Source organism: Apis laboriosa, unplaced genomic scaffold (genome assembly GCF_014066325.1).
Source record: "Apis laboriosa isolate Shangri-la unplaced genomic scaffold, ASM1406632v1 scaffold22_cov146, whole genome shotgun sequence".
In the NCBI taxonomy this organism is placed as follows: Eukaryota; Metazoa; Arthropoda; class Insecta; order Hymenoptera; family Apidae; genus Apis; species Apis laboriosa.
In genome coordinates, this window is record NW_025222414.1 from 1105011 (window position 1) to 1127609 (window position 22599).

General features: G+C 40.1%; 1 protein-coding gene across 16 annotated transcripts in view; it reads right to left on the minus strand.

Moving 5' to 3' along the window:
• Nucleotides 1–22599, minus strand: part of LOC122713134 (nuclear receptor coactivator 3-like) — a 92667-nt gene that overhangs the window by 38656 nt on the left and 31412 nt on the right. Inside the window, exon 1 of one of the 16 annotated variants that reach the window (XM_043933314.1) lies at nucleotides 6340–7057. The exons of the other annotated variants lie outside the window; for them this stretch is intronic. Coding sequence (XP_043789249.1) covers nucleotides 6340–6356 — 17 coding nt within the window. The 5' untranslated portion in view covers nucleotides 6357–7057. Of the gene's footprint in view, nucleotides 1–6339; nucleotides 7058–22599 lie in introns of those variants that run through there. 16 annotated transcript variants of the gene reach the window in all.

Genomic DNA, 22599 nt, shown 5'->3' on the forward strand with positions numbered 1-22599 from the left:
GCAGTTGCAAAACGAGCAAACGTGTGGCTGATAGAACGCCGATAGATACGCGTTACGCGCTCGATCGAATCCGCGAATCTACCTAAGCAAAATTTTCCTCATAATGCATAGTGATATCGATCAAAATCACGGAGTCGATTCGCCAAGGTTCGATTCTCACGGTTCAACGAATAATCGAATCGAATGTTAATAATTCAGAATTATTTTTGTACCTCGGTGCAAACATGTTTATCGAAAATCGTTACTAACAACGAGTTTTGTCGAATTTTCGCAAAATTAAACGATCGATTTTGAACACGAATCGAGATGTTACGCTTCCACCCATAGACAACTTTGATGCAACTTTAAACAGCATTTTACAATTTTTATTTAAAATAAAAAAAGAAGAAGGAAAAATTAACGATAAATACCTGGTGCCGACAGCATGTTGTCGTAATAACGCCATTTCTTCGAATAAAACGTTTAATAATTTATGTATCTTACGATCGCGGTGAAAAGATATCGAAATAGATAGGTGTGATAAGATAAAAATAAAATATAATTCAATGGAAAGGACATATTTAAACGTGTATAATAATCTGTGAAACGTTACGTCTGCAAATAGCGTTTTCACTTCGTATTCGAGCAAACATTATCGTAAGTCGATCTCTTCGTTTCCAACGATATTAAAAAACAAATAGTTTTTCATCCATTCCTCTCATCCTTTTCACAAATATTTCTTACATTTATCGCGCGTGTTGAATAAAACCGGGAAAAATAAAATATTTCAAGCAAATGGTATTTCAGATCCAACGACGGCTATCTACAAATACAACGATACGCGTGTATACCATTCAATTTAAAGAAACCATTCTTTTCAGGGACGAGATAACGGTCTCTATTTGTCATACGAAAAATCTCTCGAAGAATCGCGAAGAAAAGTATCGAGAAAAATATCGTTTTGATAAGTTTTGGGGAAAAAATCGCGCGTCACTTTTAGATAGATCTCTCCGTTGGAAAATTAAAAGAAGAAAGAGAGAATGAAAAGAAAAAAAAAAACAAATGCATTCGATATTCAAAGTTGAACGAACCAAGTTTTAATCGACATAACGCAAGATTTGAAATTTTGCGCGCATTGTTCGTCGTTTGAATCCGATTCGAGTCAATTGGATATTTGATAGGCACGAAATGTATAATTTTGTACGAATCGAATTCGATTGAATTAACGAGATTGAATTCTTCGCTGTGTTTGGTCCATAAGATAGATAGTTTTTACATTATATCTAACGTAGGGAAATCTACTTAATATTATGTAAATGGATTTCGAATTGACGATAAAATTTAATTAATTAAAATTTCGTTTTAATTTATTCGTTAAAATTGAATAGGTTAATTAAAACTAAGTTTAATTCCCTTCATAAAATCAGAGTTAGCGAATCTATTAATTCTTTAACTCTAAATATTTCAATGACATCGATAAAATCGATAAAATCGATAAAAACATCGATTAAAAACGTATTTTCGATTATAGATTGAATTTCGTTTAAAAAATAAGTTTTATCGATTATTTAAATTACCTACTATAAAAATTTTTTCTTTCGAAAAATTTCTCATCTTTCTAAATCAATAAAAAATCCGCCGTTAAATTTTGTATCTATTAATATCTTTTAAGCCTTTTAATACCTTGTCGTTTAATACTAACACTAACGAATACCAACTCTCAAGAAATCGTCAAGTATTTTCTAGGGGGTGGTCGAGCTTATTTTTAATCAACTATTTTTATAAAAAATATAAATATTACGTTAGAATTATATTCTAAAAAATCTATTTTTAATATGTTTTCCTCCTTTTATTAAAAATATTCTTTTGTAGGGAAACAGGTTATTTAATTGTTATAAAAAGAGCTTTTGAAAAGATTGTAGATTAATTTGTTCCACGATGTTATTTTTTTTTTCTTTGTAAAATTTTTTTTTTTTGATAAAACGATAAAACTCGTTATGACCTATTAAAAATTTCACTGTAAAACGTATTATTTCTAAAAACAATTTAGCAATATTTATATATATATATATATATATATATATATATATATAGAGACAGAGAGAGAGAGAGAGAGATGAATAATAAAAATCGGAATATAAAAAAATAAATTTAGGAGAAAAAAATCATTGAGCGAATAATTTGTCTAATATTAGGGTGAAAGTAGGAGGAGAAGAGTAGAAAAATTGACACGTAAGTGAAAATGAAGCGAAGCCGAGCAACCTCGATTTCGGCAGCCAATCCGCATCCGCGATCTTTCGAAAACGACGGAGCCAGCGACAATTTGACACGGTGCGCGGTCCGAGAAATTCTCGGGTAATTTCTCTCGTAAATATAGCCGGGATGGACGCGAGCGCGTTACAAAGGAGCAAATTAGACACGTGCGTTGATCTCTCGTCAGGCATCTTGACATATTTGCCACTCGACGTCACCTAATCACCTCGGCCACGCTAGCCAACATTTGCAACTAAGTTGCCAAGCCAGAAACTACACCGAGAGGATACCGTTTATACATTGTTTTCAAAACTGGCCAACTTTATCCACGCTATTAATCGTCCGATTTCTGACCTTAACGTCACGGTCCAGCGCACGAAATTGAAAGGAATTCATACCTTCCTTCCTTCCTCTTTTGGTTCCGCGTCCAGGTGACGAAGCGTTTCACGAACGGGAAACCAAATCGATCGGTAATTGTATATAACGCAAATATTATTGCACATCGATAAATCGATTTGTATACATCAATAACGATAGCCTTTTCCTTTTCCTTTTCCTTTTTCCCTTTTTGGGATTGAGTACAATTTCTTCTTATCGCTCTCTGCATCAAGATAAAGCGGTTGATTCGAAAAAATGTTCCACGACATCGAAGACTTATTACCTATCGCATTACCATAAAGCGGATAATTTTAGAAAATCGCTTCGTGCTTGCCAAGACGAAAATGTAACGAAATGTAAGAGGACTCGAAGTAACTGTATACACGGTATACGTAATATACAAAGATTTATAAGACGGCGAGCAAAACATCACGCTTGGTCGTAGATGCGTGTACGATCCGGATTGAAAAATTCCGTAACTGCATCACGTTTTTCACGAAATGACGTTCCCGCGTATCGTGTTTGTATTTAATGAGACAATAACGCGTTTTCATGACGTTCGTATCGTTATCACGCTTGTTTTATTAACGGATCGTCTGTCGTTTCGTGTGCAATGAAACTACTATGCGGTGTAAACGTGCGCGTTGCGAGCGTTATATATGAGCGATCGTGTACTTACACGTTCTTCGACGGACCGAGATTCCGCGAATTAGCCTCGAATAAACGAACGAAAAATTATTCCCGTCCACCAAGCATGGCGATCGTTTTGTCATTCTCGTTTGAAAGAATTTTTTACAATTTCTCGTTTCTTCGAATAAAAAGAACGTCCGAATTTCACGATCGTGTGGAAGATTAATTATTTTTTGAACAAATCGTGGAAATCGTGAAAATCGTGGATTTTGATTTCGTACAGGATAGGAACAGCATAATGAAACAAGTGTCGCGTTAATTTTTGCCAAAATGGCTGTCAATCGTTATCATTCATTATCCATTATCCATCCGCCAATCGTTATTAATTATTCATTTACTTATAGCTCCATGTATTTTTAAATTTCAAATTCTTAATAATCTTTTTTCTTATATATATCTTCTTTTTATATCTATACAAGTTTGATCGGTTTTACCGAAAAATCGATTAAAAATGCATTAAAAGAGTCGTTTAAAAACTCGATATTACTAACACACTTTCCTCGGCCCTGATCTTCTTTCTTCGACCGAAAACGAACGCCAATTTACGGCACGTGGACAAGAACCGCGCGTGTCTCGCCTTTTTCCCTCTTCTCCTTTTCCATCCACAATCTCGAAAATTGTACGCCATCATTATCCACCTCTTCCTCCGAGCACCTTTCTTCCTTTTCACCGGTTTATTCTATCGGTTAGTTTTCTCGGTGAGTCGAGGCAATTTTCGTCTATCGAAAAATCAGTGACCGACTAGTTATCCCTAGATGATATTTCCTGGGGCGAAGCTAGAGGATTCCCCGGATAAAAGCCAGCCTGTAAACACGCTGGAAAAATCGTGATTACGGGTATTCGTCGAAATTGAAATTCCGCGATTCCGACAGAGATAGCCTCTTTCGAAACGGTTTAATTGATAAATGCCGTGAATAAAGATTAATTAGAGGAGGAACGAGGCATCGATCGATGCTTCCATTTATCCTGTCGCTCGACTTTGCTTTAATCGGACGAGAAACGACGCGAGAAGAATTTATTATTTTTCTTTCGTAAAAAAATTCGATTTCGTTCGCTCGTCTCGCCGTGCGTGAATCTTCCACTTTACAGAACTATAAATAACAGTGAATCGAAGATAATATGGCGCGCCAATGGAACGCCGCTAGACACGGTGCTCTAACAACATTGCATAATCATCGCGATACAAGACGATAAATTCTGAAATTTCTTCGAGACCATTGCATAAATTTGTATACGATGCATCATCGAGTTCCGTTTCACTTTCGATTCTGGTTAAACACGAAAAGTCGATTTTCGTGTCGATCAAAAATTAAAAAAAACTTTCAAACATTGTTCTTCGATGTAATAAATTATATCAGATTCAGGAAATATACGAAACAACAGAGATAAAATATTTATCTATTTTATTTTATTTATACGAAATCAAGAATTTTCGCAAACAAAAAGACGGATAAAATTCTTTCAGAAATTCTGCATCGTTTCATTCGTTTCGAATTAATTGTTAAAAGTAGCGGTACAGTATAAATTCTGATTCGTGAGAAATCAAAGGAATGCGAAAGAAAGAATCGCAGGTGAAATTTTTCCTAATACCAACGCGAGATGTTCTACTTCGTGATTCGTTTGGCAAGTAACAGCAAGCACGAGCAAGAAAGCAAAAGCGTGCACGAGAGTGAGCCTCGAGAACAGCTCGTTCAAACGGCGTCACGTTCCATTCTTTTTTTTTTATACATTAATGAAAAATCTAATCGTTCTCTCGTTTCTTTCGTCTCGCAAGCATCGTATATTCGAGAAACGAATAAATATCACGAATATCAACGAACTAAGAAACAAAGTCATTTTCCCCATTTGTTTCGATATCAATTATTCATTCAAATTACTTTATACGTTATTTTTCTTATTCGAAATACTCTCATCTCATCCAGCTTTTTCCTCGGTTATTTATGTATAAATAAAATTATAATGACGATATAATTAAAAAATTGTCATCCATACGTTTTAATTTGAATAAAATATGATTTATAGCCAAGTAAGGAAAATATACGCTATTAGTTACGTGCAAAGTATATAACTATCAAGTAATCACGATCATCGGGCTACTGTTTCCACGTTTAACGACGCTATCAAGTTCGAACGACGTCGGTTTCTCGAATCGCGTGATTTTCATTCATATAAACATATTTCAATGTATTCGGAATACTCGGATTGTTACGTATATTTATATATCTTTATTATTATAATTTTGTTCCTTTCATCGCTTTCCTTTTACATTTATATCGTATCGCAAAATATCGGATTAAATATCGGATTAAATATCGAATTAAATATCGAGGTACAAATTTGTGAATAATTGAAAAAAATATACATAAAGGAGTTGTTATATATTAAAACGCGATATTCAAATATTACGAAATTTAAGATGCATTCGCGAAAAATCAGGCGTAATTCAGATACAAAAATTTTAAGCGAAAAGATAATTTATCTCGGAGATAAGAGTAATAGCGATAACTTGGAAAAAATATATATGTATGTATGTATATATTTATAAAATTGACTATGGCCTCGATGTTAAATTGCAATCAATTTTCGATGTGGAGAAAAAATACAGACGAAAAAGAAAAAGAAAAAGAAAAAGAAAAAGAAAGAGAGAAGGGAAAAAGCGATAAAATTTCGACGACGAGAACTGCGTCTAACCACGATAAGGGATCCGAGGAGAACATCACGACGGATCGAAGCCACTCGACCTTGATATCAGCTCGAGAAGGAAAACGATTGCTTCCGTTGTGCGCGAGCGGGACGCGTGAACGTCGATTTTGAGGCAACGCCACCACGGATTTTCGCGGTCTCAACGCGCGTCGTGGCTTCTTCCAATGTCCTAATTTCCACGTTACCCATTTACGTTGAATCGTCCATTGCTGGTAATCAATAATTTTTGCGCGCAAGAATGCGACCGAAAACTGAACTACAATCTACTAATATCCACTGCAACCATAACCAACGTATCAACGCTTCCATTATCGCGTGGTGCACTTTCGATCTTACTTTTCTCCGAGAAGCATCCTCACGGTCCCACGACAGACTCCAACAAGACGTGTGGACGACACCTAGAAACCAACTTTCCATTCCTCGATATTCCTCGTTAAACGCACATCGTATCCGCGAAACGATTTATCACAAGCACTCGCGCGCGAGATAGACGACGCGAAACTAGTGGAAGAAGAGAGCGGGTCGATCGAACGAGACGGACGAGAAGGTAAAACGGAAGTGAAAAAAGAGGAGAAGGGAGAAAGACGAGAGGCAAAGGAGCACACCCGCAGCGCGGCAAGAAGCCGGTGCTCGTTTCTGCCGACGTCACCACTTATCGCGTAGAAGAACACCTTGCATCACTGCCACCGTCGTGTATCCACGCAGCCGTCACCCAGTTGTCACGGACCCAATGTTCCTCTCCACTCGTCTCCTCGTTGCCAATACGCGCTGCCTGTCCGTTGTTCCATCTCTCCTCTCCTATCTTCTCCAGAACGCAGCGCCACTCACTGCGCGCGCTCGCATCCAACTTCCCTCTCTTCGCGATCATCGCTCACCACCGCCGCATACGCCACCGTCGCGTGTTTCCTCTTTTCAAATCCAGCCACATACGCGATCGCTGCCCTTCGCTTCTTTCCTCCTTACGATTATCGATCGGCCGCCGCCGTATATTCGAGATTGGTAGCAAACTTGAATCCAAGGCCCGTCATCGTTCGCGAATAAGCAAAGAAAGACGAGATGGGCCGAGAGGCCGGACTGTTGGATTCGCCACGGCACGGCCGAGCATCGGTCGGTTGTGGGTCGAGACTCGTATATGCGGGACCTGTACCCGCGTGTAATATAGGTCAGTGGGCCAGGGCGATCATGGCAACACGGACATGCGCGGCGTTGCGCGCACCCGCGACGACCGACCGTCGCGCCACGAGTTACGTGCCACGTTTATTGCACCCGACCGATCCGATCTCCACACTTTTCTTCTTTTTCGATCCCCTTCGCGTCCTTTTCATTCCACCGATACAGAAAGGATCGCGTGCACTTCCTTCCATCTCGTTCGTAAAAGCTAACTTCGTAATAGGAGAGAGAGAGAGAGAGAGAGAGAGATTTCGGCTTTTTAATTGCGTGCGGACCAACTGTTTGGGAAAGTGGGTCGACGTCGTGGTCATGGCTTTTTTCTCGAAATGATAGATTTTCGATCAACGTGGAAGGGGATTTCGCGTCCGAAACGTAGGAGTGGGGATTCGTTGACGCAATTGGGAGATGGTTCGTTAAACGAATAGACCGATTACAGAGGATTTTTCGTTCATTTTTCGATTATTAGCGTAAAATTAATTTATATTTGTATTATAAAAACGAAAATCTTGAATTCGCTGTATCTATTTTCAGTAATTTCACACGTATAAACGTTATTAAATTTCCGTAATATTTCGCAATCTGTTCCATCAAGATCCAGTTGTCAATCATTTTAAATAATTTTCCAAACTATCTCAAGTATCGTTTGTCCTCCCGTCAGATCAGAAAATCAAGAAAAGAAAATATAAAGAAAAAAAAAAAAAAAAGGCGAAGGCACAAGTTAGGAAGGAGTTCGAACGAGTTGGATGATGCCGTAATCGCGTATGCAATTACCTTTCTTCTGTATAGAGCGTAATCGACAAAACCAGCGATCTTGTATCGCGTACTTTCCTCGCTGCGTGCCACTCGATTTCCCTTTTTCCCTTCATTTTATCCGCTTCCCTACGCGTTTCCCTTTCTCCCGCTACTCCACGCGATTGCGGCTATTCCAACGTCGCTATGGACCCAATTATGGCACAATGCGCTCCAACTCTGGCAAATTGTACGCTCTTTCTCTTCTCGTTTCGAAAATTGCGGGGAGGATCATCCGTTTTGACAAATTTGCGACGAGACGATAATAATAAAGTAATAATGACAATAATAATAAAATCGAACACGTTTTTTCTTGATATAGAAAGGGAACGAACATCGCGCAAATTTTAATCCATTTATCGTTTCGATACAAAAAATATAAAATTTTACAAGAAAATTGAACGATAAGGCGATTATCCATAAGTTGGCTTTTCGATTCGATTGTTTTTTTTTTTTTTTGCATTTTGAATATTTTATTATAATATTTTGTTATACATTCGCCGTTATGCACCATTCCATTGCACGCGTTCGATTCGTTCGATATCGATCTGATTTTCGACAAAAACGGAGAAAAAAGAAAAGAACGAAAATTGACACGAAAATTGATCTTTTTTCTTCTCGATCGGTTACATCCCATATCTATTTGCAGGGACGATGCTCGGATTTCATTTTTAAGTAATCTCGAAAAAGCTGACGCAATTCGATATATTTCATAGCTTTTGTGTTATCGCTTCCCAATCATTTTTTATGCTTCCTCAGATACGAATCACCGCGATATTCTTCTTCCAACGTTTTTGCGAGATACGGACGACAAGACACGAAAACTCTAAAATTAATGATAGTTGTTGTCGGATAATTCTTTCAATTCGAAAAATTTCAATTCGTCTCGATAAATCTTGTTTGAACTATCAAAAATCGAGAAAATGTTTCAATTCGAAATCTCTTCCATTTTAACACAACATAATATAACACAAAAGAAATTGATCGAACGAATCTGAACACTGACAGAAATATTTCTCTCGCGATACATCATACAGATAATTTCACCGCGACAAAAGAATCTCATCAACCTTATCTCCGATAAAGCAACATGGCTAAATCGACATATCCTTCGACGACATTCCTTTGCCATGATTCGTAAGTATATTAGCGCGAGAGATTGGTCGATGAATCGTGGCGGAAAAATCGCGAGATAAAGAAACGTGTCGCAAAATGATCCACGAGGCGATATTTAAAAGAGTAGGCAACCCGCGACACCGGTTGCCCGTGTATCCTTTAACAGCCATAAAATATGATTTCATAGCATTCGGCGAATAATGACGTCACTTCTATCGCTGAAAACGGACAGGCCGGAATTTGATACCCGGTCTGAATTAGGTGCGACAACTTTATGCAGTTTCTTGGCTTCCGATCCCAACAAAAGGATTCCAAACTGGTTGCTCGATCGGCCTTTTAAACGACCACCGCGTCGTATCGAGATGTCGAGAGAAAAGAAAATCGCAGGATTATCAAAATAACCAGATCTTTCCTTCTTTTTCTTTGCTTTCATTTCGTCCAACTTCTCTCGAGTATTCTTTTTTTGAACTTTTTCCTATTAATAATTTATATCGCACGATGAAATTATGTTTCCCTTTGTATCCCGATCGAATCGAAACTACACAGAGAAATTTGAATCCATTATTTTAACGAGTAAATCTCGAATCCGGTTATTCCGATCTCAACGAGATATTAGAGACAAATTTGCAACAATGATTTTTCATTCCGTTATTTTATATTTTTTTATCTATTCATCGAGACGAATCTTTCTCAAACATCAACTCGATTAACGTAGTAATCGACATTGGGAAAAAATCTTACACGCGTTCCTTTTCATTTTCATTTCAGATTGAATCGTCTGGAAATGCCGATGAGCCGAGGATTCAACAACGTCGAGTTAATATCTTTTATTATTTCATCGACAAGAATACGGAGAAAAATTGCATTTTTCAAAACGGATTAATACAAAGAACAAACAACGAAATAATTGAAATCGATCATAAGGTCTCTCCTCGTTACACCATTGACATTTATCTATCTTCTACCTACGTGCTCACCAACCTACCTACCTTCTCTTCCATCGGATATCGCTTGTCACGGCGTACTCGCACTTTCACAGGTAAACACCTGTTCTTCTCGATCCCAACAATCATCATCTATCATTCCGAAACTCGATCTCCTCTCCGGGAATTTGCCAAAAGGTGTCCACTACGATCTTTGAATACAATCGTGATTCAAAGAATTCGAAATTACAAATTGTTTCGAGCGATAGAACGACGAATTTTGCAAAAGAAGAAAGAAGAAAAAGAAGGCTGGAAAGATATGGTGGTTTCGATATCGATCTCTCTTTGAACGAGAGATAAAATAAACATTAAAAATATCCAGATACGATTGGACGACGAATGGCGATCGCGGGAATATCGATTTCCCGCGAAAGAAAAATGATGGAAGAAAAGATCCGTGTATTATCGTCCGTTACTTCTCGGATCGACGAAGATCCGTAGAAGGCGATCGCGCATTTAAATTGGTCGAGGTCTCTCGGTTACGCTCGAGTAGTAACACACTTCCCCGGCTCGGATATGCAGTTGTAAACTGTTCTACGCCACGGCCATCGACCAGAATTCCCCGCGCCAACATCTCTATATACCCTTTCTATCCTTTCGCCGTTACGAGTTCAGGTTCACGCTACACGTGCCTTCCTTCCCTTTATCGATAAGGGAAACGAACATTTCGAGGACGACTTTCTTTCGCGCGAACCGTGACGTGAGATAACGCGATCCGACATTCGTCGCCTTTACCCTCTTCTTTTCCTCTCGTTTTTCCATTTTCAATTTTGTTTGATCGTTTTCGAGAACGCACGGTGATGGCGGCGGTGATGGCGGCGGTAGTGTCGTAGCGATATCGTCGTCGAAACGATTACCACATCGCAAAGTGTCGTATCGATCGTGTAAAGAATTTTATTCGATTTGGACGTGTTAAAAAACGAGCGAACTCGTGCGGGTTTTATCGTTGGCTCGTTACCTTTTATCGGAGAAGGGGATAACCGTTATAACTCGTACAACGTTTTTTTTTTTTTTTTTTTCACTATTTTTTTTAGGTTGGTTTTAAAAGAAACGAATAATTTTCTTTTCGTTGGCAGAATTTGCTCGCCTTTTTTTTTTTTGCAACTCGTTTCGTTCGTTCATTCGTTGGCTCGTTCGTGGTCGTTGGAACAAATTTATATCTGTTACGTTATATTTTCTATATCTTGTAAAAACAATCGAGGATCTCGAGCCACGAATTAAGAATCCAGATATTAAACGCAATGAACCTCCTCGTGGAAACTGATTCTATTATATACGATTATTAAATTGGAAATTTCAGCACTTTAAATCTTCGTAAGATTGCTTTTACGGTTAATATTATCCATTGTATTCGCGATTACTCGGCGAAAATTTAAAAAAACGTTTCCTCATCGTTGTCTCGCTAATTACGCGTTGATTATCCAATATCGCGATAGTCGCTGTGAATTTTCGATTATCCCGCTTACAAGCGCTTCCCACTTTTATCGACGAGCAGAGAGAAAAAGATTTTATCTCGACACATTTTTTTTTCATTCCTATATTTCTCCACGATCCTCGCTCGTTTTGCATAATTATTCGCCTACGAGATCGTTCGAAACTTTTAATAAAATTTTAACGAATGATTAATAAACTTTATCAAATTCTACTTCTCGAGATCGAACAATTCCGAATCGAATATACGTTCGATCGTTGAACGACGACTCTGCAGAAACAATCCATTATCATCCCATATCATCCCATTATCTGGGAAAGAAATCAACAAGATGTTCCCCTCCTCTCCCTTTCCGAGCGAAAAATCACCATTGTTTCTTTCGTCCTGGAATCGTACGATTCGAATTAAGCGGATTCGACGATACGAGATATATCTAGGCACGAGAGGTATCTAGACGGGATGTTAATTAGCGAGGTAAGAGGAATTTCGGATTAGTCGTTGAGAGCGTGGATAATGGAACGATACCGTGTTTCAGCTCCTCTCGATTCGTCGATGAATCGACCAGAGCCAACGAAACGAGTTTTCATTTATATCGCTCCTCGTCTTAACTCAAACGTGTCACACCTCGAACTTTCCCCTACCCGGCACATTCGTTATATAACGTACGATCGAAACATTCGTTACGATCAATCGATGACCACGACGTAATCCGTAATTCGTTTCGCGCACCGCAATATCGATCGACGTATCGTAATACGTCGGAAAACGCTAATGTCCGATAAGGATCCGTCCATTTCGTATTTCGTATATAAATACGATGGCCGAAGAGCGCACGCAACGCTCGTCGTAATCGCGAATACGACGAAAAGTGAAACAGGCGATAAAAAAGTATCTCTGGATGGAGAAGAGGCAAAGCAAAAAAAGCGAGACGATCGTCGTAATTTCGATCTCGATCAAAGAGAATTTCACTTCCTACTGTCAATTGCAACTTCGATTAAGACCAAGTACACCTTCATTCTCTCTCTCTCTCTCTCTCTCTCTCTCTCTCTCTCTCTCTCTCTCTCTCTCTGACCTCCCGCGATTGCTTCACTCGAGTGAAAGTATGCTAATAAGCTTGCCATAATTTTACGTTTGAAATTAATAGGCAGGCTCTATCGTCGATAATTATCGTACACCTCGGCTTATTAAGGATTATTAGAAGTCTCTTTTTCGAATAAACACGAAGATAATTGCAGGATAAGGATGTTCGTTTATCCGTGTCATTTCTGAATTACTTCTTGACAGCGAGAATGAAACCCATCGATTTCGATAATTTCGGTATACTACGATATAACAACGTACAATAATACTTGCTGTAATTACATTTCATTGTCGTTTCATTTTCATGGAATGAAAATCGAATAATTCACGAGCGAAAAAACGAAGGTGGAATTTTCGTAAAAAAATTCAATTGGCATTTCGAAACTGTTTGCGATTCGAATCGGTCCCATCGTGCGAAAAAAGCCTGATCGATCGCTAATTAATAGAAGGAAAATCACGTTTCGAACAAGCCTTCGCCATCGAACGCAAACTTGTTCCTTAATAACTTTATTATGCGAGAAGAAACGAGAAACGCGTTAAAAATTAGTTAATAAATCCATCAAAGATAGAAGATAGAAACGTTTCTACGTTTCTACGATTCGATTTCGGAGAAAATCAAAATCCGGATTTATCTTCGTTACTCGGAACACGATCGTGCAACTTTGTTCGATTCTTAAATATCGACGGAGGAAAAAGATAAATCTTTTGCGATTAATTTTCTTTTTTCTTTTTTCTTTTTTTTTTTTTTTTGAAAAATCAGCGTTCTCCATCTACGAACATCGTCGTAGAAACATTGGAATTACGCAAACACCGTTCACCGATGGCATTGCACACTCGCGAATGATCTCGTTACTCGGATTGCTCGCCGAGTTCGTACGTTCTTTAATCCTTTCACCGTTAATCGTTAAATAAATACCAGTTACATTCGTTTAAATTTGTTTGCGCAGCGGTGAACCTTGCTTCGTTGTTATTTTTTTATTCCGATATCACGCTTCTTAGTCATCGCGATCGTTGTCGCTTCTTCTACTCGAATTATCGCACTCGGGAGGATAGAGGATTCTTCTTGACCCAATTCGATTTTCTTATCTCGGAGAAAATTTGTAATCGAGTATGAAACACCGTCCGAGTTATATATTTTAAACTTTACTTTCCCTTCTTCGAGGTTGGAAAGAACTAGGACACCTCTTTGCAAAATTTCCTCACCATCGGATTCGATCGATCCGAATTTTCTATTATATTTTCTATATTTAACGAAATTAAACGAAACGATCTTTGCATCGAATCGATTAACAAATCTCGTCTTTAATTCCGCACCGATTACCTTCTGTGCGATATATCTACATATATCGCGAGGCAAGAACAATCGCGAGATAAAAAGTAGGGAAGGAATAAGAAGGAAGAAACGAGGATTCCCTCGGGGAACGAAACGCATTTCCTGGCTGCTGAAATCGAGCGAGCCGAAGCGGAGGTGCTGTTCAATTTTGAAAGTGAATCGAGGCGGTGAGTGAAAGCCAGCGATGCGTCCCACCGGTGAACGTGACACGGTGGCCAAATTCAGGCCTAAGCTGCAAGTGTTTCAGGGACGTGTCCGACTCTTGCCCCGTTTCGAAAACCTTCGCACGCGAGCCGACTTCCTATACGCTCTTCCCTTTCCTCTCTCTCTCTCTCTTCCACGCCCTTTTACGGATTCGGCTCGCGTCCGTCAAAACCCTTTGCGATCTCCGGCCACCTCGATTACGCCACCTGGAACCATTTTTCCATTCTAAATATTTTTATCCGTCTCTTCGAATACCGTAAGCTTTAACGGTAATATTCCCATAAAGATCGCTTTAAAAATGGCGAAGAACTGATGCGCTAGGAAATGTTTGGTATCTTTGGACGAAGGTGTTGGAAGAGAGGAAAGGGAAGGGGAGGAACGTCGATTGACGAAGAAAAAAAAAAAAAAAAAAAAGGCGTCTCGTTGACTTTTCGTTTGCCGTAAACGTCATATATACCACGCGTCAGGATGCGTGGCGCGTTTTCGCAGAACCCGTTTCGCGAAAAGCGAATCGCCGCGATGAACACGTTGCGACGATTATTTTACGAGAATAGGGGCCGAGAGGGAGCAAAGTTCAAGGGGAAGCGAAGATGGATTTACGATCGCGGAATTCGTCATGCGAAATTAAACGAAACATTTTTAACGGAGAATCGAGTTTCGGGATTAAGGAGGAACAACGTATCGAAATCCCGTCGAAATCAATTGGAAGATAAGGGAAAAGAAACAAAGAGAGTAGAGAAGGAGGGGAAGGAAGACGGACGCGTGGAAAATTTAATAAAGCGGAAATAGAAATATGAGAATTTCACGCGAAGGGAATTCAAAGAAGCAAAGAACTTTATATCGTTTACGATCTTGGCATTTCTCTCTGTTCTCCTATATATATGTGTATACGTGAACGGCGCGGCGGCGCGGTAAGCGTGACGATCGTTTCAAAAAAATCGTTCATCAAATCGTAAAGATTTCAAAAGTGCAAATATTATTTATTTTCGCGCGCATTCTTGACACGCGATACGTGTAATTTTCTTTTTAAACGAATTAAACGAATTTTTAAAAAGTAGGATTGTAAATTAAAACGCGATCGTAAATGGGAATCGTGAAATATCGCTTTATTCTCAATCGGGACGTTTAATTTCCAATTCGAATACGCGAAAGCGCGTATACACGGAGGAGAGAAGAAGAGTTTTGATTTCAGCATTTTATACATTCGATACGTGAGTCATCGTTCTGTTAGAAGTATAGTTAGACTCGGCAAACCGGTCCTCCGTTCTTTAATTTCAAACCAAGTATCACGCGTTTCAATGTGTAAAACTCGAGTGTATACTTTGTGCGCAACTGCTATCACCGGCCTCCCGTTTTTACATTTTTTTTTTTAACGATTTCCGGTTCGCCGTGAAAAGTCCCCCTCGCGCGCACCTATCCACGTCGCATAAATCACCACGTCTTAAATGTAAACCGATAATTACAGTTATTTCCCGATGCCACGGTTTCGTTCCACCTCGCGCCAATTTCGCCTCCAAATTGATATCTCGTCACCGACGGCAAAGCAAACCGGATATCGAGCGGATTTCGATTCGATTTAAAAGTAACGCGATCTCGTAAACCAGTCGAACTCCGGCTCCGTTCGATCGACCCGACGATTTCCCTTCTCGTTCGTTTTCTTCTCGCATGAAAATTTACATTTTTCCGCTATAATCGTGCTCGTTACCATTATTACCACGGGACATGCATCAACGTATTTTTAGATCTCGACAAGAAGCGAATCTATCTCCAATCTACGCCAGAGATCGGAGGGGATTTTTTTTTTTTTTGATCGAAAACTATAATAAATCTGGTGCGACGCTCGGCGATTGAAAATTTGCCAAGAGTAATCGAGATCGTTGATGTATCGAAACGACGGAAGGAAGGATGAAAGGAGAAATGACACCGGGTTGACGAGATGGTAATGGTAAACACGACGCAGACGTAAGGTGGGAGAAGGGAGAAATGGCGTTGCCATGTCGACCAACACGACGCTCTATTGTCACGATGACGTAACTTTGCGTGTTTGCGTCACACAGGGTGGTGGTAGACGAGGAGGGAGTGGTTTAGGCGTACTTGTAGGGCAGGGATGCGTTACGTAATCGACATCAAGACCAGCTCGTATCGATCGCGCGGTTCTCGCGGCGGAAAGAAACCGCGATTAGAGCGATCGTGTGTCGCCAACTCGAGAGAATCCGAAGAGAACACAGATCTCGTCAAATTATTCGTATCCGAGCTCCCGTTCCTTCGTTTTCCAGTTGTTTTCGAGCGCGCCCTTAACCGAGTTCGAGCCTGGATATAAATTCACGGATCGGCGGCGAGACTCTCTCTCTCTCTCTCTCTCTTATCGCTTTTGTAAATAAAAGGACGACTACGTTCGCTCACGAAACTCGCCGCACGTTCTCCAGACACGCGATTGGGAAACAACGATAGCTCGTGTCGATCAACGATTGTCCGTTTAATCGATTCCACGAAAAACGTTAAAAAACGAAAAGACGTTTTTCTCCTATTTTTTTTTCCTTTTTTTTTTCTTTTCTTTTTTTTTTACAGCTTTTAACGAACAACTTTATCACTTTGAACGTTTCGTAATTGCGACGATTAAACGAATATATACGTATAAGAAGGTATAAGAAGGTAAAGAAGCCTTGAAAAAAGAAAAAAGAAAAAAAAAAAAGGAGATTCAGAAAGGAGACGGGGAAAAAAGTAGCGCGTATCTGCGTGTGTGAACACGAAAGAAAAATTATTATCTACTCGGTGAATGGCCGTAAAAACGCAACGGGAAGTTTGAGCAACATCTCGGTTAATTAAAGCGAAGAAAGTCAATGTTAAGCGTGTGTATCCATTTGAAATGTGCGATAAATCTCCGCTACTGTATAAATACTGTTGCCGTGTCGCGTAATTTATAATCAAATTATATGAAAAAAAAAAGAGGAAGAAGAAGAGGTGCGAAATTCCGAAAAAACGAGCTCGATTCGGGAAGGATGGACGAGGACGAAGAAACGAAGGGATAGCCAGGATATTCGCGTGGGGAGCACTTAACTCGACCGGTACGGTAATTGTTAGACGACTTAACGAGGCGTCGGGACACGAGCACGCACTCGTCTGTATCAATATTTGCGTAGGTGGAAGCATCCACCGCGAGAGCTGATCGCTCCTAAAGACGGCATTGTTTGCGCTAGCAGAACGAACCGTGTCGTTTCTGCACGCGACCAAAGGAAACATCTACCAGAGTCGAGAAAATTTCATTTCCCTTCCGAATCGGGGGAGGCAGACGTTCGAGAGTGGACGTTTTTTGACAATAAAATCTTTCGATGAATTCTCGATACCTCGTCAAAAGGTAAACATACAATTTTACTCGAAGCACGAACGTGAAAATTTTCAAAATACGTCTCGATCGTTTCGCTGTTTAAATTTGGATTAAGTTATAAAATATATATAATTTCGATCGATGACAATCTTCTTCTCTCTCGATTAAATTCCGTTACGAAGAAGACGTTAAACGAATGCAGCGGTACTTTCTCTCGTGGATCAATGGGGGAAAAAGAGAAAAAAAACGAGCAAAGTTTCCTACTCGATTTAAAATCCTTTCGCAAGAGAGCGAAAAGCGAAACGACCGTGAATTCGGAGAAAAATTTTCTTTTCGTTTCTCGGGGAAAAAGATGGAAAATCGAAATACAAAGAAATAGTAAAATAATAATCTCGTCCTTCCTAACTTTTCTCCGTTTTATTCTCTCCTCAAAAAAGTTGTCATACGACTTCAAAATTCTAATATATATATATTTAATGATTTTCGAAAAATATACGTGACAAAATTTTCTTTCGATATAATTATCGAATATAACTCTATCGAAAAACTCTATTATTAGATGGAGAGGAGGGGATGTTTGCTTTCGCTTTTTCGCGAATCCACACGAAAAATCCACACAAGAAAAATAGAGCGAAGGGTAAAATTATATGAGAGGGTACCGGTTATGCGGTTCACCGTCACCGGTGTTTCTCGTGAACGATTACGCAATCGTTATTGGCGAATTCCACTTTGGTCGCGTCGATCGGAGAGAAGGGGAATAAAAAGCGCGAAAATAAGGAAAGGAAGGAAGGAGCGAGGAGGACGCGTATGAAAGTGGTCGGTGCGGCCATTAACGAGCAGCACAACCACGAGGTAAAAGCGATCCGGCTCGCGATCGCAACACGGTTACGGAATAATTAGGAATACTCGTTGCACGCTTGGAGCCACGCGCTCGAGTTTCTCTCATCTTCTATAATTACCAACCGGCCTAGGACTCGCGAATCGATAATTCCACGTCCGAGCTTCTGCATATCGCGCGTCACCCAATAAAAATTATCCCCTCTTTTTTCCACCCAATCTTGGACGCGTCGAACGAAAAATCCACTCGAATCTATTCTCTCCGGGAAGAAAACAAAGGTGCAAAGTTGGAAAGATGGCAGGTTGGTCCGAAATGTAAGCGCGTGTATCGCGGAGACAGGGAGGAGCGCATTGTCTCGAGAAAATCGACAGCAACGGATACGCGTTTGACGAGAGGAGGTAGCGGAGGGCACGGATCAATACCGGAGAAACTCGCGCCTTCGAAGAGGGGCACCTTCCCTCCGCCTTCACCGCCGCCCCCGTAACCGAGAGCACAGGGCTCGCCGCGCGGAATATGGAAGAAAAAGAGGGTAAAAGCGGGGCGCAGCTGATGGAAGAAAGAAACGGAGGGAGCGAGGGGAGGAGAGGAAGAGAAGGGGCGCATCAGTTCCCCGAACGCGGTCCGCTCCTGACCACGTTCAAATTAAAATCCGGTCGGCTGTGCGAGCCGAGGTGATTTCACGGAGCCACCCGACCGACCGACCGACCGACAGACCGACCACCACCACGAGATCCCTTCGATTCCGAAAAGGATCCATCTTGGTGGTTGTTGTTGTTGGTGGTGGTGGTGGTGGTGGTGGTGGTGGTGCTGCTGCTGTTCGCTCTCTGGTAGCCAAGGTAACCCAAGTGGGCCGAGGAACCGCTCTCGAATTTTTCGACTCGAATCCTCTCTCATCCACGCGATCGGCCCTCGCTACTTCCGTTCCCCCACCGCCATTATTTCTATCCTATCCCTTTCTAGAAACGTGCCTAATCGCTCCGCCATTTCGTTCCTGGAACCTTCCAGTTTCATCGTCTTTTACCAACTTTCAAGGGGAATGTATTATTATTAGCGGTTCGTTCGAGATTCCATTCCATTTCTGTCTTTCGTATTTCGACAAAAATTATTCAAACGAATTGAAACTATATATATATCTATAACGCTTCGCTCGTAAAATTGCGGCGAGATGAAAAACTTTTTTAATTAATGATACAACTTGTCGATCCTCTTGCGTAATGGAATCGACCGTTAGACGTTAACAAGAATGTATTACGTAGCGATCGTTACTCGAATCCCTTCGTTACGGGGATTCGTCGTTGCAATTAAGGGAACGCGTTATTCCCGACCAAATTTATTATTAATTACGATAACTTTGTTCGATCCGAACGAACGCGTGAAAATTGGATGCTCGAGTCACCGAGCGCTTCCTCTCGCAATTTTTCTTTTCTTTTCTTTTCTCTTTTCTTTTCTTTTCTCTTTTCTCCCCGACCGATTCTTCTCGATTCGCTTCGCGCATAATCGAATTATTATATTTATGAAATTTCGAGATTGCGATTAGAAAAAGCATCGATCGAAAATTTTTGGCATATATAATTCGACGAATAATTTTAAAATTTCTCGAAAATTCTCCTGTTCGCGCGTTCGTTTCGTCAAATTGATTACACGCGTGATACGCGACAGCTTATTTACGTCACGAGCGATACGTTTATCCTACGCGATCATCGATGCACAATTAAAACATGCGTGTTTATCGGCCGTTTTCAAACGCGCTGTAAAATACCCCGTCCAGCTGAACGTTCAACGTAACGACCGATATAGGATAGGCGATAACGCGTGTCTCGAGTACGTATAATTTGCGTCCCTTTCCTATAATCATCGCGCACACGAAAAACTGTCTCCGTGGTTGAGAATCGGTCGTTAAGCGGACGAGAATTCGTCGTGGAATTCGGTAGCTCGGCATAACCGGGATTGGACGATCATCGGAGATTATCGGCGTTAACGGATAAACGCGATCTCTTCTTCGAAGCAAACAGCGATGCGGTTGTTCGAAAGTTGGATCGAGCTTAACACGTTTGTTCGAGGAAACCGATTTTTCGAAAAAATAGTTTCTCATCTCCTTTCGATCCTTCTTCCTTCGTCTCGTCGTGATTTTCCATCTTCGCGAAATGATTCTCGAGATTGAGAAAAATAAATCTTTTTAAACTCGATTAACGAATTTCACGCTTTTGATACACGTTAAAAAGACGTTATTTTATCACTATCGGATTACACGAATAAACACTTAAAATATTTATAAACGGAAAATGGGAATTAAGATATGTAAAAACGAATACTTGTTTTACTTTTACCAAAATGTTTTAAGAGATAAAGAGATAGATAAAAAACGTAAATTGTTGTCAATTAAAACGATTATCGGAATTATTTGTAAAAGTAAAATTACAGCGAGACAAATATCGTTTAAATTGTCGACGATAAGATAAAGATAGGAATAATAATTATAAACAACTATTTCGACGAAACAATCGAGAGTTTCAATTTCCAGATGGGCAAGGAAAAATAATAATTTTCCGTGAAAACGCGTGAATCGAGTCGTTTAGAACTATTCTATTCTTTCGATCGAAAAACGAAGAAACGGAGAATAGAAATGCTTTCTCTGGCATGCAACAAATATCGAATAAACTTGGGTAATCGCCAACTTAAAGACTATTTACCGAGATAAGAATAACACCTCTCCTAGCCAAAGGATTAACCTCTTTAACCTCCGCGACGATCGAAAATTTCTTTCTCTCGTTTCAAACGTTCGTAGGCCGAGTAGAGGCCGAGTAGAGGATGATTCGCCTTTACCGATCAAAAAAATTGATGCAATCGTAAGAAATCCAAAATTCCAAACTATTCTATCGACGATCGACTTACTACGACTCGGGTGATCCACGCGCGCGTTTCAAATTAAAATAAAGATATTATCGAAAAAGATTAGTTGCAGGAAATAAAAGAAGAAAAATTCTTTTCTTCTCTCAAATTGTCAATCTTCCCCGGCGAATTCGAGAGACAAGTTCTTTTATTCACCGAGAGTTTTTGTTCAAATCCGACAAATCCAATGTTCCAATCGCGCGTCTTTCTAATTAGCCTGGAAAAAGCGTGATTAACCGTGAAAAAAGGGCCGAATCCGTGGCGATCGCGGGACGATGCTCCAGATTCGAAAGAAGAGAAACTTTTTCATTCGCGCGACACGCGACACGTTTCTATCATCCGTTCGCACGGTTAAGCGGATTGGACGCGAACAACCACGTCGGTAATGCAAAAACGGAAGAAGCCGAATGATAACAGCCGAACGTTTTCCAGTCCCTTCGTTTCTTTCTTAGCTTAACGAGATTTCCCCTTTTAGTCGCCTTCTATACGACACGCAGGGATTACGTTGGGTCTATTCTGTCCCCGAGCCCATAGGAGATATTGCAATCATAATTGGATAATTAACAATCGTAAAAGGAATATTTAACGGTGTTAAGATGACGTTTTTTCGATCGAATCGGCTATCACTTTTCACGAATGAGAAGAAAGATCGAGGATCGACGCGATATTCTGAAGAAATTGTTCATCCTGTGACGCTAAAAAAGAAAAAAAATACTTATACTTTCGAAAGACGAAATATCTGGAAGAATTGGTAGTACGAACGCGGAGAGATAGCGAAAACGCGCTAATAAGCTCACACGCGAGACGAATGATTCCGAACGAATTGGCACGATTCTCCACGAATAATGTGTCTCCGGAAACGGATTGTATATCTTTGCGGCAAAGTAATTCATAGTTCGCGTAGTCCGATCGAGTTTGGCCGATGATGCGATGCAATTTCGAATCTATTCGTATTCGATTGTGCGTAGGAAGTAAAACGACCGTCTATCGTTCGTATCGAGTTTCCGTCGATAATTCGTCGAAGGATTTTCTCGAGGACGAAGAAAAATTTTTACACGCGACTTTTGTGTACGTTTGTGTGCGTGCAAATTGGAAGGAACGAAATTGAGAAAAAATTTCGGATGGATCTTTCGAAAAGTCGAAGAATTCGAAAGTTGGAAATCCTGAATTTCTCGATTCGATCTCGAAACGATTCTCACATTTTACAAACGTTATATCACCGCATCGCGGTATTATTATCTTGTAAGTCACGCACGCATCAAGGTTACGTGTTAAGAATCGCATTAAACTTATTTACGTGGAATTAAATCCTCGGTATTAAATCGCAACCATCAATAACAAAGAAAAGTTATTCGTTTCAAAAAATCGTCTCTACGGTTTTGAGTGAGTCGAATCGTCATCGCACGCGCGTTTCTTCCTTCGCTAAATTCAAATTGC